Source organism: Haliaeetus albicilla, chromosome 24 (assembly GCF_947461875.1).
Source record: "Haliaeetus albicilla chromosome 24, bHalAlb1.1, whole genome shotgun sequence".
Classification (NCBI taxonomy): domain Eukaryota; kingdom Metazoa; phylum Chordata; class Aves; order Accipitriformes; family Accipitridae; genus Haliaeetus; species Haliaeetus albicilla.
This window is the reverse complement of record NC_091506.1, coordinates 3,544,371-3,558,699: the sequence shown is the minus strand read 5'-3', so window position 1 is coordinate 3,558,699 and position 14,329 is coordinate 3,544,371. Positions and strand designations below refer to the sequence as shown.

Here is a 14,329-nt window from a genome sequence, read left to right as displayed (position 1 = left end):
TAAAGCTATGCTAGGTAACAGTAACTGGGAGAAGAGGGTGGTTGTGCTTTGTTGGTGTAAATGCCCGCTCTGGGCAAAGAGAAGTGGTTTTGAGAAGTGGCCAGGTTTTCAGAATGACAAGAGCAAAGTAGAATATCTATGTTTATATTCATCTTCAGGTTATTTTTTTAATATATATTTAACACATTTTAGATTGCAATGAATCGTTGAAAATACACACAACCCCATAGGGGGGAAAATGGATGCAAAAAACTTTTGGACAAAAAGATTACTTCCAGCAAAAAGAAACACTATTTCTGATGGTCCACCTCGTCCCTCTCTTTATCACCCTGGGCTACATAACAAAGATAGACAATTTTATAACTCATTATTGAATCCCATCTGAATGAGGTGTCATAATATTTCACAGAAGATGCTGCCTGCCTGGAGAAAGGGTCCAATAAAGATGATGACAGAAGTAAGACTGACTCCCCTGTTGAGTTATTTTTACTCATTTCACTTTGTTTCTCTTTCAGAGTTTTCTTTTTCATATGCAATGATTCTTTATTAGAGAGAAGCGCTGATAAATTCATGTTGTACAATTATATACCAAAATCAACTTCAGATAGAAAAAAAGGATCCTTCCTGTTTAGGCCTACTAAATTTTGGGGGGGTGGGGTTTTGTAAATATGCAGTGTGATGGAGACTTCAGAGTCAAGCACTGGAATGGACTGTCTAAAGAAAACATCTCTCCCTAGAGATCTTTAAAAATGGGTTAAACAAGTGTCTGTTAGGAAGGACGCAACATGCTTGTACCTGTCATGGGCCAGACAAATAGATTAAATGACCATATCTACTTTTTTTTTTTTTTTTTTTTTTTTACACCTGGGATTCACTAGTAAGCATAATGGGATGAAAATATCCTCTCCAGCACACTAGGAAAAGCTGAGCTGCTTTGTATAACCAAACTATAAACATGCTATGAAAGAACTCAGACTCCCGCATACAGATTTTGATACTCAAGGCTAAAAAGCATAGATTGAAAAGGTAAAGTCAACTGTTTCACCACATATAATCAAAAGTAGTCCTGCTAATTATAAAATAGCAGATCCCATAAGAGATCTAGTTCTACTGCTTTTTTGTTAAGTCAGGGATACTTGCCATGGTTTTAACAGAGAAACACAGACAGGTGATACAGTTCCTAAAATAAGAGTAAAAATGATACCATGACATATCCTGTCATTAAACTAAGAGTTGCTACTAGCAACTTATTTCCTTCCAAAATCTATTCCAATTTCAGAGTAAAGTATTACATAGTTATTTCTCAATTGTCATGAAAACCTTTTGTTACCACTGCACTGTGCTTTTTTTTGCCTCCTCTCAGGTGTCTCACAGCAAATGAAATTTTGTTCTCAGCAAAAAAATAAGCCTGATTTACCATAGTGGAAAGCATTGGAAACAACTAGTTAGACTACATATTTTCCATACTGCCCAAGAGTTTTGATTTTTTTTTAAACTCCATTTTTATGGAGAAACTGCACAATCTGCATTGTATTAGCAGCTCAAGAAAAGCAGCAGGAAAGGGAAATGTGACCATTTTTGTTGCTAGTGCCTGAATTCTAAAAGATCTGAACGTTTTGCACCTTTCCAATCTTTTTTTCTATTTAACATAATAAGTAGGAAAATTCAAGGTTGGTTGGGTTTTTTTTGTTTGTTTTTTTCCCTCCATATAAAGCTGGCCCCCTCTCCCAGAGCGCAAAGCTTCAGGCCAGCCAACCCAAGCAAATCCCCATCTAATGTCTTGAAGTTGTCCCAGGGCCACTTTTCCACACAAATATTTTGTGCTGGCTTTTTCCTTCTCAGAAAACACTTAACCCACAGGAAAGAAAAGGAAAAAAAGAAAGCTGATAAGTTTTCTCAGACTGAATTTTCAAAACAGGTAAATAAAAAATTTTTTTTCCAATTAGTATTACAGGATGGAATAAAAATAAAATACTTCTTTTTTCCTCCAGCCTTTCTTGTCTTTTTTTGTCGCCCCGGACTACCCAAACTGCAAGGCAGAGATCTAGCCAGCAAGCAATTAAAAGAACATCAGAGTTTAAAACACTTTCCCAGTATATTGACAGGTACCATCTATTGTGGCTATGACAGTGCAAGGAGGTGCTACAGCTGCCTAATTCAATTCAGTCACCTCTGAGTAGACAATATCTTCATAGGAGACCAATATACAGGAGATGAAGAGGAGGAAAAGAAAAATTAACTGTGTGAAGTTCAATAAGGGGGAGAAAATTGATATATTGACATAAATAGCTGAGCCTGTACAGGCAGTAATCATTGCTTTGACCAACGAGAACTGTTTCCCTGTATTGAACTCTGAATCAGGTAGTTGTTCAGCTGATGAAAAATGGAACAATTGTTTGAAACAAGAATCTGCAGCAAGGTAAATAAATAAGCTTAAGGCAAGCAGTATATGACACTATGGTATAAAGAGTTTTAAGGGGAAGGTGATATTCTTTATTATATTAAAACATCTTTTGGATGTATTTCAAGCAATCATTTCCCAAAGTACTCTGACAAAAGTAGTAAGTCTTCTCATTAGTATGAGAACGTGATCAAAAAGTAAATAATCATTTTTTAAATTACATCTATTTTGTCATGCTTTGTAATTGAATTATTTAAAGGCAACAAGACTGATAGTACTTCCACATCTCAGTGAAATGCGAGAAAGCAGAGGAGACTGAGTGTGGTGTTAGATTCAGTAAAAAAATAAAAATTAATAGCCATAAAACTCACCTATGGGAGATAGACATGGACATGTTTATACAGGAGATCTCCCTAAACTATCACATGATTTCCTACTCAAAGTATCTTCTTTCTCCCCTTTAAAACCAGTGCTAAAGTTTGTTTAAGTCAACTAAATATAACCACTTACTGCAACCAGCTTTAGGACAGAACAGACTCATTAAGAATACAACATACTTTTATCATCATTTAAACACACGCTCTGTGGGAGTCCTGATGATGTTTAATTATCACTTGTATATATAGAAGAGCACACCTGCTTTTTATTTCTAGTAAAAAGGAAACAACACAAAATGTTTTTTTTCCTACTCATGTAGATTAAGAGTCTAATAAGTTCCAAAAATGCTGCTAGAAGAAGTCATGAAGTAATACACTAGCTTTGCAATTAGGAATTGTAAATACAAACTCACAGGGTTAGAGTATAACTGCTTTATGGACAGGTGTCTCATGATTGCCAAAGGACTAGTTACTAGGCTGGACAAGATATTTTTCCATACAGTATGTCAATTCACATACTGAGATTATATTATGCTATTGAATATATGAACATGTTCTCAAGTTACATAAACATTGCATAGCTTGGAATACAGTTAGAAATAAATCTGACAGATAACTGGGTCTTGTTTTCTCCTTCTCTCTCAAGATCTTGAAAATTTTGAAATGAAAACAAGAAGCACAGTGTCAGTCAGAGAAGGACAAGGAGTGGTTCTGCTCTGTGGCCCTCCATCACATTACGGAGGTACGATAAATAACTCTATGTTGTGTGCAGCCTAAACATCGACTGCTACAGCTCAGAAGTAGCCTAATGCAGTTCCCTGCCTGATTAGCACTGGAATTTATTTGTGCATGAAGCATACGGGTTTACAACAAATCTGGATTTCATTTCTTTAAAAGACACTGGGGTTTGCACTTCTTAGGAGGGGCCTTTTTTATTAATCTATGGTTACCTGAGGAACTAGCTCTTTGGGTGTGACACAAGCAAAGAAAACATGAAGGTCTAAAAGACTGTCTCCTGACATAACTGGTTATCTCAGCTCCTTCACCCATATGAAATGGCAGAAGAGCAGCCATCAGCAATTCTTTCTACATCAGAACCACTTCAGGTCTGAACAGGATGACTATTTTGCCTTCCAGTGCTTGCTACTTCAATGCTATAATTTGAATCCTGTGTTTTACATATTAGATTTGTCATGAAAATCAGTCTTCTGTTCTTGAATACCTGATTTTCTCCTTCCTGATAATCATAAAAGTCATAGAAAAATTTAGATTGGAAGGGACTTCTGGAGACAAACTCCCTGATTAAAGGGGGTCTGATTAGATCAGGTTGCTTGATAATTTTCAATGCTTCAGGTAGAGAATGAAAAGGAATTTTCTGGGGAATTGATTTGGGGGTGCCTTGCATCTGTTGCCATTACCTACTACTGCTTCTTAACCATAAGGCTGGTTTTGAGGTCTTCCTTCCTGGATGAGGTGAAGTCCAGGTGAGATACCATGAACCAATTTAGGACAATGTTTCAGACTTTTCATCTAAGAAAACCCTAAGTATGGGGTGCAATTTTCCTTTCCCCCTTTTTATAGGTGTGTTACCACCTCCAACATCAGCATTTACAGAGCAATACACAGGCTTGAACATGTATGTACACTGCTGTTGTCTTTTCTTCTTAACACTTTTTGTACCTACCAGAAGCAAAAAGCTCAAATCATCTTTTGAGATTTATTCCCACCCCCCTGCAACATTGACTCTTGCAACTTTTGAGCCATATACATTCACAAATCTCCTCCAGAGTGTAAGAACCCAGATCAAAACTGCTTAAGATCTTTTGAAGTCTGGACTAAGAACTATGGTTTCCTAACATAACTAGCTGAAGATGATTGAAGTATTACCCTGGAAAAGAAAGTGCATATTAATAAAGGGGAAATATCAATAGCGTAGTTACCAAATTGTCTTGTTCTGGACTGAAAGAATCAGTTCTTGGACAACTCGTGTCCTGCTTTTGGCAGGAGTGACCACACATCCACAGGAGCTGCAGTTTTCTGCGTGCTAGCACCAATATCCTGCCCTCAGCTATGTTTCCTCAATTCTTCTTAAAGAAACAGAGTTATAAGACAAATTCCCATGAGAAGGTAAATAGTGATCTATAAAGAGGATGCAGTATATCAGAGATGTAGAGAAACCCATCAATCAATTTAAAGCCCCAAGTCTTGAACAGAGAGGAAATGTCAGTTCACTTAGTGTTTACAGCCATATGAAAGAAGTATATAATCAAGGAGATGAAGTGAAACCTGGTCCTTAAGGGCAGAAAAGGCTTGAAAGGGTTCCTGAAATGTATCAATGGGACAGACAGAAAGACAACACATCCATCCTTGTGTCAGTAAGCTATATATTTTCCTCTTGCTGTAGGGTAAAATTATGATTTGACAAATAGGAATGAGTAGAAGAAAACATTCAGAACAAATAAATAGTTAACTAGTGAATTCACCCCAGATTAATTGAACTGACAAAATGGTATCCATGAACAAAGCCTTTGCCACAGTGTTTCTTAAGCTGGAGATGTGAGCTGTTGACCAATAGGCCTGAAAAACACATTATCTGAAATAACAAGTCTCTAGACAACAGAAACTGAGTTCTTTTGTCATCCATAAACACTGTATTTATGATCCAAAAATTATATACCATGGGGATGAAGTACATGGTGTGAACTATGATAAGTTGTATACTATCACAGGCTACTTAGAAAGCAGTTTTTATTAAAAAGAATTGTATATTTAGTTCTTTTAATTGAAACCCTTGCCTCTGACTCACAATGCCTACAGGAGAAAAGACTACTAGCCTTGTGTACAGCTTCCATTACAAGTGTCCTGTACAGTACTTTAAAGGTGACAGGAATTAGTTAGATATCAAGGAATTCGGAAAATGTACCATACCAGCAGGAAAAGAGTTGCCTTTCCAATAATGTTAACATGAGTAAGACAATACAAGCTGTCTAATGTGTCCTATACACTAAGAAATAAAATTGCTCTTAGAATTTCCTATCCAATTTTGTAGATACAGCCTATAACCAATGCAGACTTTTTGCTAGTATGAGCATTTACAGGGAAATCAAGGTTAACTATTTGGGTAGAAAACACTGACAGTGCTCTTGGAAAGAAGTTATCCATGTCATTAAAAGACACCCAAGGGAGCCAGAGCAGATGGATACAGCCCTTCAGGCACTCTTTCCTATAGACCAGCTGCTTCTGTCCTCAGGATGAGTCACATAAGACCTGGCCCTACCCATAGATTACATAGAGGGAAGAAGAACATGGTTCTGATGGTTACTGGCTTTGTTTTCCTTTGACTTGAAGGAAGACAGAAAACCTCTGTAAAGCAGTTGTTCAAAGCAGCTGTCATTAACATAGTTATTTTGGAATAGGATGCACTTAGGAAGGCCTCCTGCCTTCCTGCTAACCTAGAAAGCCTGTATCTGCTTCTTCTAACAATAGAAGAGACAGAAGAGCAAGAACCTAAAAAAATAAAGAGTTTTTATTAATTGAAGTTTCTTCCCACATAACATCAATAAGTAGGAACAGGTACATAGAATGAGAGCTCAAGAAAATTATCTATGGTATCTAAAGAAGGGTTTCACTTTGCCTTCTACCTCTCACTACAGAGGCCAACACATTGCCAAGCTTATCTAGCCCTATACCATAAACAGTCTCAAGTTAAACTTTCTGCTAGGTTCACAGGAAAACAACCTCTGCAGATATCATTATACTACTCAGCTGTTTACCATATGCTGGCAAGTACTTTTCCACATTCAAAAATATTTAAAACATTTAAAGCTTAAATTTAACTAAACTTAGTTTTCTGATATACTTGATAACAGCTCTGCTACTGGTTTTTTTTAATACATGCTTCTTAACTGAAACTGCACTGATTGCTTATTTTTCTTATACAAGAGAAATAAGTTATTTCACTCTAATAGGGAATCAAGAATATATTAGGCAGCTATATGATAAAACCAAGAAAAAAGTACAGAAGGGTTGCTTCAACAGCTTTAGACTGTAAATTAACTCTCAGAGAACAAAACCCTTACAGAGTTGTGTTAAAGTTACACTAAAAAAATTTAACACTAAAAAAGAACCTACCCTACGCTGCTGTGAATAAACATTAGCATTTTCAGTAAAGATCAAAAACAAGAACAAAAGGAAAAAGACCCACCTTTTAAAGGCATAGTTTGTATCTTAGATCAACCAAGACATTAAAAATTTGCTATATTTAATGAATAAAAAAACAAACTACAATTAGCTTACCTTTTTTTTTTTTTTAAAAAGCAAAGCTACCCCATACTACCCAACCCTGCTTAAACCCCTTCTTTTCTCAGCCAGCCCCTCCTTGCCTATTTATACACTGGCTGCTCTCCAGCCTCAGCTGTTGTTATTTATGAGGCTCATTAACACATCTTATAAAGTTCAGCATGTGACTTTCCTCTGCTTGTTAGTGGGACTCTGGAGTGCAGATGTGGGGAGGTAAGCTGTGCTGCTTTCTCTGAGAAGTGTCTCTTCTCTAGCTTAAGTTCTTCAGGTCAGCTGTTTTGGTTTTTTTTTCCCCCCATGTAATCAGCATGCAGTATTCTTTTATTATCAAAAAATAGTCATTTATATAGAGCTAGGAGGTAGAGAACAGCATGTAGGAAGCAGTAAGGGAGTCTGAAGAAGCCTTCATTTCTGTAGCTATATATGAGCTTGACCTGACTATGATTAAGAAGCTGCTGCCTAAATGGTAATACTTGGCACAAGACTGTGGAGTGGACTGTTATTCATTTATTTTCCTAGAAGCGAAGTTTGATATAAGGCCTGTTTCCTTCAAGCTGGCTCCCTGCAGAGCTTTAAGGAAGTTCCTAATCTTGTTAGGAGCAGCAGGATCACTCATGTATTTGCATTTACTTGTGCATAAGAGCTGCCAGGGTTTGAGGCTGGGATGCTGAGTCTGAAGGCTTTTCTCTATTCTGACTTTACTATGCTAAGGCTACATTAAAAAAACCAAAATGCTCTTAAGGAAGTAGGAGCCCCGTGGACCTGCTTAGTGGGGGAATATGCCAAACCCTCAGCCAGCAGAAGGGTGGGGAAGGAGGTGCACATGAAAGCAGAGGGTAGGAAACTGTGTGTGTGGAGAGGGTGGGATGAGACAGGCAGTGCTGCTCTATGTAAAAGGGTCTTTGACTTCTGCCCTGGGTTGTTTCTGCATTTTATATTAAACAGTCTCCTTGATAAAATGCATAATCTTAAAGTGAGGGTTTGAAGTGTATCTCCCTTTATAAAGCTGAGTGCCTTAGTCATGGATTTAGAGTCCCTTTCTCTCTGCTCCTATTTCTCAATGCTCCTATGAATCTTTAATCCTTTCCTGCCAGAGCTGGCAGGAGGGGGAGAGTCTCTTCCCTGAGACCAGCCTGTAGCTGTTCTCCTGCAGAATGAGCAGTATTGATTTGAATTTGCTTGGGCTGAAGAAAGCACTGAAATGTTATATTCCCTAGACTAGTATATCAGGAGTGATTATCAGCTGCTCTTCTTTCCCAGCTGTGCTCTGAAAGAAAGTGCTGACAGCTGATGGGCACAGGCAATGCTCTCCTGTCTGGCCAAGCTCAGGACTTGCCCACCAGGCAGGGCTTGCCTGGAGTTAACCTACTTCTGGGTGCTCTCTGGGATGAGAAGGGACACTGACACTGCACAGTCACCTGCCTTGGATTAAAAAAAAAAAAACAAAACAAACCCAAACACACCCTAGGATTGCAGCACTAATAAAATAGCTCATGCTCTGGCATATGCATAATGAAGTCTACATTGCTGTAATTATCCCTCCACTGACACGCAGCCCCTTTGAAGTAAAAGGCTGTTCTGTGCTCTCCATGGCATCTTCTCACAGAGTCAATAGCAGCTTTGGGATCACTGTCTTTTGAGAACAAGTACCATATTGCAGTGCTCAAATATGTTAATTTGGGCTGAGACCACTAAGCTGTAGATGTGAAAAGGAGTGATACTGTGATATTTATGCCACAGCTAGACAGAATTAAAAAAATTAATTACCTGAAGGTGATTAATGTTTTCAAAGCTTGTCTTAAGAAACACCTTCACACATAGGTTGAGGGTAGAAATTATATGAATAATATATTCTTATTAGTTTTTGTGAACTAAGTCTTCAAACTTTCATAGTGCTATATTGTCATTATTTGTAGGTCCAGATATCAGAGGGATTCTTTCTGGCTATAAAGCTCTATAAAGTTAGCAGAATTTTTTTGTAACCTGGGGATAAATCACAGTTTCTCTCTATCTGTCTTTGGAACAAGATCAACTTTTACTGTAAGCAATTTCCTTAAAAGTATGAGGGGAAAAAAACCCCCATGATCTGGGACTAAATTCTGCTTCTTTGGTCCATATCTAAAGCACCACTGAGTAAGGACTAGTCCAAAATTACTCCAGCTTGCTTCTCACCACACACAGGAGCACCCTGTGATCACTGAACATCTCTGGAAGGGCTCCCTTTCCCAGCCTCCTCTCTCCTTTATGTCCCACTATGTAGTTTCACCTCACGTTTATTTTTCTAAAACATCATGTTAACAAAAGTGAAAAGAGCAATAAGAAAATTGGGCTAATTCACCTGGTAAAGAAAAAGCTCTGTTTCCTTGCTTCAGGCATGTTGATTCATCTTAAACATCATATGAAAAGTGGTTACTCCAGAGGGAAACTTATAGCCAAACAGGCCTAGGCACAAAGGACAAAAATAGAGGGGGAAAAAGCCCACGAAAATATTTGGTGCTGATAATGGCTAAGACCTGTTGTTTTGGGTTTGTGTGGCGGGGTTTTTTTTTGGTAGCGGGGGAGTGGACCGCAGGGCCGGCTCCTCTGAGGAGCTGCTGGAAGCTCCCCCGGCTCCAAGCCGGACCTGCCGCTGGCCCAGGCCGAGCCCCTCAGTGACAGCGGTAACAGCTGTGGGAGAACGGATTTAAGAAGGGGAACCGGTAGTGAGTAGTGGGATTGGAATGTGAGAGGAAGCCCTCGGCGATTACCGAGGTCTGTGAGGAAGGAGGGCGAGGGTGGATGTCGTCCCCCCCAGCCGATGGAGGGGAGCGGAGGCCCCCCAAGATGGCCGCGGCTCTGTGGTAAAGCCCGCGCTGGAGCAGTCGGTGACTGAAGACCGGCCCGCGGAAAGGCCCCACGCCAGGGCAGGTGGTGAGGAACTGCAGCCACGCTGGAGAAGCTGGTGAAGGGCTGTCTCCCGTGGAGGACCCCACGGCGGAGCCGGGGACAAGTGAGGAGTTCTCCCCCCGAGGAGGAAGGAGCGGCAGAGAGCAGGTCTGACGGACGGACCCGACCCCCGTCCCCTGCGCCGCCGGCGGGAGGAGGCGGAGAGAAGCGGGAGGGCCGGGGGAAGGTGTTCTCAGGTTGGGTTTTACTTCCCAATATCCTTGTTTGGGTTTGGCGGGTAGTAAATGAAATCGATTTTGTTTCTTCCCCAAGCTGACCCTGTCTTTTGCCCGTGACCACAAGTGGGGAGCGATCCCTCCCAGCCCTTGTCTCGACCCACGAGCCTGCCTTTGTATTTTCTCCTCATCCCACCTTGGCCGGGAGTGAGCGGCTGCGTGGTGCTTTGTTACCGGCTGGGCTGAAACCACCACACCTGTGTAAGACCTTTTTGTTCTGAAGCCCTTTCATAGAGATCTCTGAAATCTAATAATTCTGAGACTGTCACGGGTATGTTGAAGTGTGATCCCAACCACTATCTGTTTTAGAAATCCTGTGGTTAAATGGAAGACAAAAAAAATAAACTAAAAAATAGTTTTAACTTTATTTGTTCTTCCATAAAATAGCTGGCAGCAGCAATTTTCAAGTTCATTTAAGCTAGACTTCATTAGCAGGTTACTATCTTTTTATAATTTCTATGCCTCTGCTACCTTCTGTTCAACATTACCTTCACCAGATTCTTCCCAGCTGCTGATTTACTCATACAAATGAATGTAACCCTAAAAGTGATAGCACGGGCCTTTTGCTCTTTTCTTTTGCCCGTTCAATGAGTCTGCTACATGTGTGATTTATTCAAAGTGATCCACAATGGAAATGTTTAAGTAATGGTAGCTTCTTTTATAATGCAATGTTAGATTTTCTAGCCTATTGCATCTGTTGATGTTGTCACTTAACTTTCTAAGAAAAGATACTGTGTAAGGGAGTAGACTGCTGGTATTATGCCTTAGAAGAGAAAAAAAAGTTTGATTTCCAAAGTTTGATTCCTTTCTCTTGAGATTTTGTTCAACTCCCACTGAAGTCAATTAAAATTAGGGTTTCTACAGAGTTTAGTGGAACTGAATTAGGCTCTAGGCAAGTATGGCCTGCGGATTGGTGATGATGACCCTGCAGTTAGAAGAGTGGTAGTGTTTATATCCCTTATACTGGGGGGAAAAAGGATTTGAATATGAAAAGGAGGGGCCTGCACTTGTTCCTAGTTAATGGGAAGATTCATCAATAGGCCCTACGGCAATGGTGGAGTACAGACAGGGAGACAGTAACAGAAACTTAGGAAGATGAAGTCAATGGGAAACCCCTGAGAACTGAAATCAGGACAGGCAAGGACTGGCTCTCTTTTACTGATTAATTAATTCACAGATTGACCTCATGAAGAATGTCTGTGTAGCATAAAGTTGGTTTTCGTAGAGTTTTATTAGGATTCGTATACTCTATCCTACGCAGAGAATTTAGCTGCATCACCAGGTCCTACAGCAGGAATCTGTGTTTTGATTGCATGCCATAAGATGGCTTGAAGGTCCTTCGTGGGCATCCATGTGGTGGTGCCCTGATAGAGTGGGTCACTCTTTCTTCAGCCCTGTAATTGCCAGCACTGGAACTGGACTTTGGCAAGGGAACCTCCAAACTCCTTTTTCCCATTACCTCATTTCTTAAATTACCTCCAGTTTCTCAATTAGATACTCTCCTGTCATGGAAGTCTGGGCATCCAGCTATCAGGTTCAACCACTCCGAGAGGTTTTGTTGCACACAAGCCCATATGTGCCTTTGTATAGGTCTGTGTGAGGAGGAAAGCAAGCATTCCAGCTGTCCTGAAAGGCACATCAGGGCACCAGCCCTCAGGTGTTCTTGTGAAATCTAAGGAGCTTGCACATCTGACTTCCACAGAACTCCCAAGTTTAAAACATACTGTTTAATTGAACATAGATTAAAGTATTCACTTTACAGTCCCTAACCTGCAGGTTAGAGAGCTTCAAAAAATGAGTTGAAACCAGTGTTTTGCCCACACCAGTCACTTTGGTCTGTTTGTCCAGCCAGTCTGTAGTCATCAAACTTCGTGCCTGAGACAGGAACATAGTCTGTTTCTAGTATGTCTCTGGAAGATGTATCAGGTCATGGCTATGTCACTTATATCTAGCTGTAGGCTGATCCTCCCTGTGGAAAAACCCACCCATCTCCAGATTTTCTTTGTAAATAGATGCTTTAATCAGGTACCTAAAAGTACATGGACATGTAAATGTGAAAACATGGTGCTTTATCTCGTGTGTATGCACATGTGTATGTACACACACGTGTTGCGTTACACTATTTTAGGAATTTCCGCATCTTCTAGGTTTACTGTACATCAGAAAAAAAGTTTAGCATTAAGCTGTAGTAAAACAGAGCCTATTGCAGGATTTAGCCAAGTATAGAAAGTGTCATTGATTGCTCCCTGGAGATGCATCATTTCTAATGAGAGACCTAAAATGTTAGAAGATGATAACATAAAACTCCACAAAACTACTGGAGTTTGCAGACTTATTACCATATTGTACCCATGTTGTAACTGGGGAGGGGGGGAAGAAACGTAAATAATCTTTTTCAAATGGGATTGTTGATGGGGGAAATGTGTAAAAATCAAGCTGTTGGCAGAACACTGTTAGCTTATGAATTATACATTTAATTAAGGAAAGCTAAACTGGTAGATTTTGAAACTTCTGATTTACTGTGCCTTATTAAAGACAGAATTTCAGTCCTGCTCCTGCTGTTGGATGCCAGCAGCGATGCGGAGCAGCCGCAGCGCGGGGCTGGCAGGACACCTTGGGTGTACCCGTGCTGCAGCGTGCTGTGTTATAAGCACTGAACCTGCTTGCTGCAGTACTGGTGGCAATGTAACAAGGCTTGGCCAAAAAGGCCTTCTGAGAAGTAAGGTTCTTGGATGGTAAGCTGGCATGGAGATCTGCCCTTCCAGCGTGGGCTAGTCAAATAAATTAGTTTTAAATTGCTTAGACTATAGACATACATTATTAAGGTATGTGTTGTGAAACACTGTATGGAAAAAATGGCAGAAGAGGGTTAGGAAGTTAGAATAGGACAAGCAGCACAGAACAGATGTAAGTATGGAAGATGAGAAGGGTCAAATGTGCAATAGGATCAAATATTAAATAATCTTCAAAATATTTGTGTGCAGCTGAGCTCCCCCCTTCATAAGGTTCTGATGGTAAAGCTCTGTGTTACAGGTTTCTTTTTTCTGTATTCAGAGTGAAGAAAGGAGCTGTAACACTGTGACCAGCAATTTGCTCTGGATGTTCAGAGGGAAAGTGTTATAAATAGAAATTATTTACTAAAACAGCTTTCTCATGGCATTGCAGCTCTGCCATTCCTACTTAAAAACAGGCTGAGCAGGAAAATGAAAAGTAGCAGGGGACAAAAACTTTTGTGACCTTCTGAAGTGGCTTGAAATGAGTTTAAAACTAAAGCAATGCTTACCTTGCCTTTGCTAATTTGTGCATCCCCAGTGGTTTGCCCTGTAACTGACTCGTTCTTTCAACTGGCAATATTGCACTTAAGCACTAATGGGAAGCAGATTATACTGGAAAGGATGCATGATATGTATCTGATGTTTTCTAGGCTTGTCCTATACATGGATCTTCAACAATAATACCTTGTGTGTTCAGGAAGATAGCCGCCGCTTTGTTTCACAAGAAACGGGAAATTTGTACATTGCCAAAGTAGAGCCATCAGATGTGGGCAATTACACCTGTGTTGTAACTAACTCTAAAGCAGAGCAAAGCGTGCAGGGGCCACCCACTCCTCTCACTCTCCGCAGCGATGGTAAGTTGTCTGGGGATGTTTGGCTGAAAACATGCGGCACAACGCTAACTGGTCCATCTCCAGTTTTTGGAAATTGATACCGCTATACATCCTCATGGAGGTAAAAGGCTCCCAGTAAAAAGTTGTGCAGTGGGACATGATCCCGCAGTTTCTGCTGGATTGAAATGAGATATGAGCTGTCGGGACAGGGAGATGAGATAAACATATGCAAAGAAAGCAGCGTTCACTATAATTGAAAAATAGCAAGAGAATGTCAAATGGTATATTAATGTTTTTCATCTTACGGATGCCTGTGTTGAGGCTCAAATCTGGCAAAGCCTTCTAAATTTATAATCTAGGTATAGCTCAAATACTAGATCTAGAAAGCTGTTTCAAAGTGAGTCACTGAGGTGAGAAACTCACCTGCACATATACAAATAGCTTTCTGGCAACAGTTCTAATTAAATGTTCACAGTGAAAAATA

At 40.1% G+C, this 14,329-nt stretch overlaps 1 protein-coding gene across 5 annotated transcripts in view; it reads left to right on the top strand.

The window, feature by feature from the left end:
* Positions 1-14,329, top strand: part of CNTN6 (contactin 6) — a 152,933-nt gene that overhangs the window by 79,585 nt on the left and 59,019 nt on the right. For 3 of the 5 annotated variants that reach the window (XM_069811814.1, XM_069811815.1, XM_069811813.1), the window contains exons 5-6: positions 3,425-3,520; positions 13,663-13,866. In XM_069811814.1, the coding sequence (XP_069667915.1) occupies positions 3,425-3,520; positions 13,663-13,866 (300 nt within the window). Of the gene's footprint in view, positions 1-3,424; positions 3,521-13,662; positions 13,867-14,329 lie in introns of those variants that run through there. The other 2 variants (XM_069811816.1, XM_069811817.1) reach the window with 2 other exon arrangements.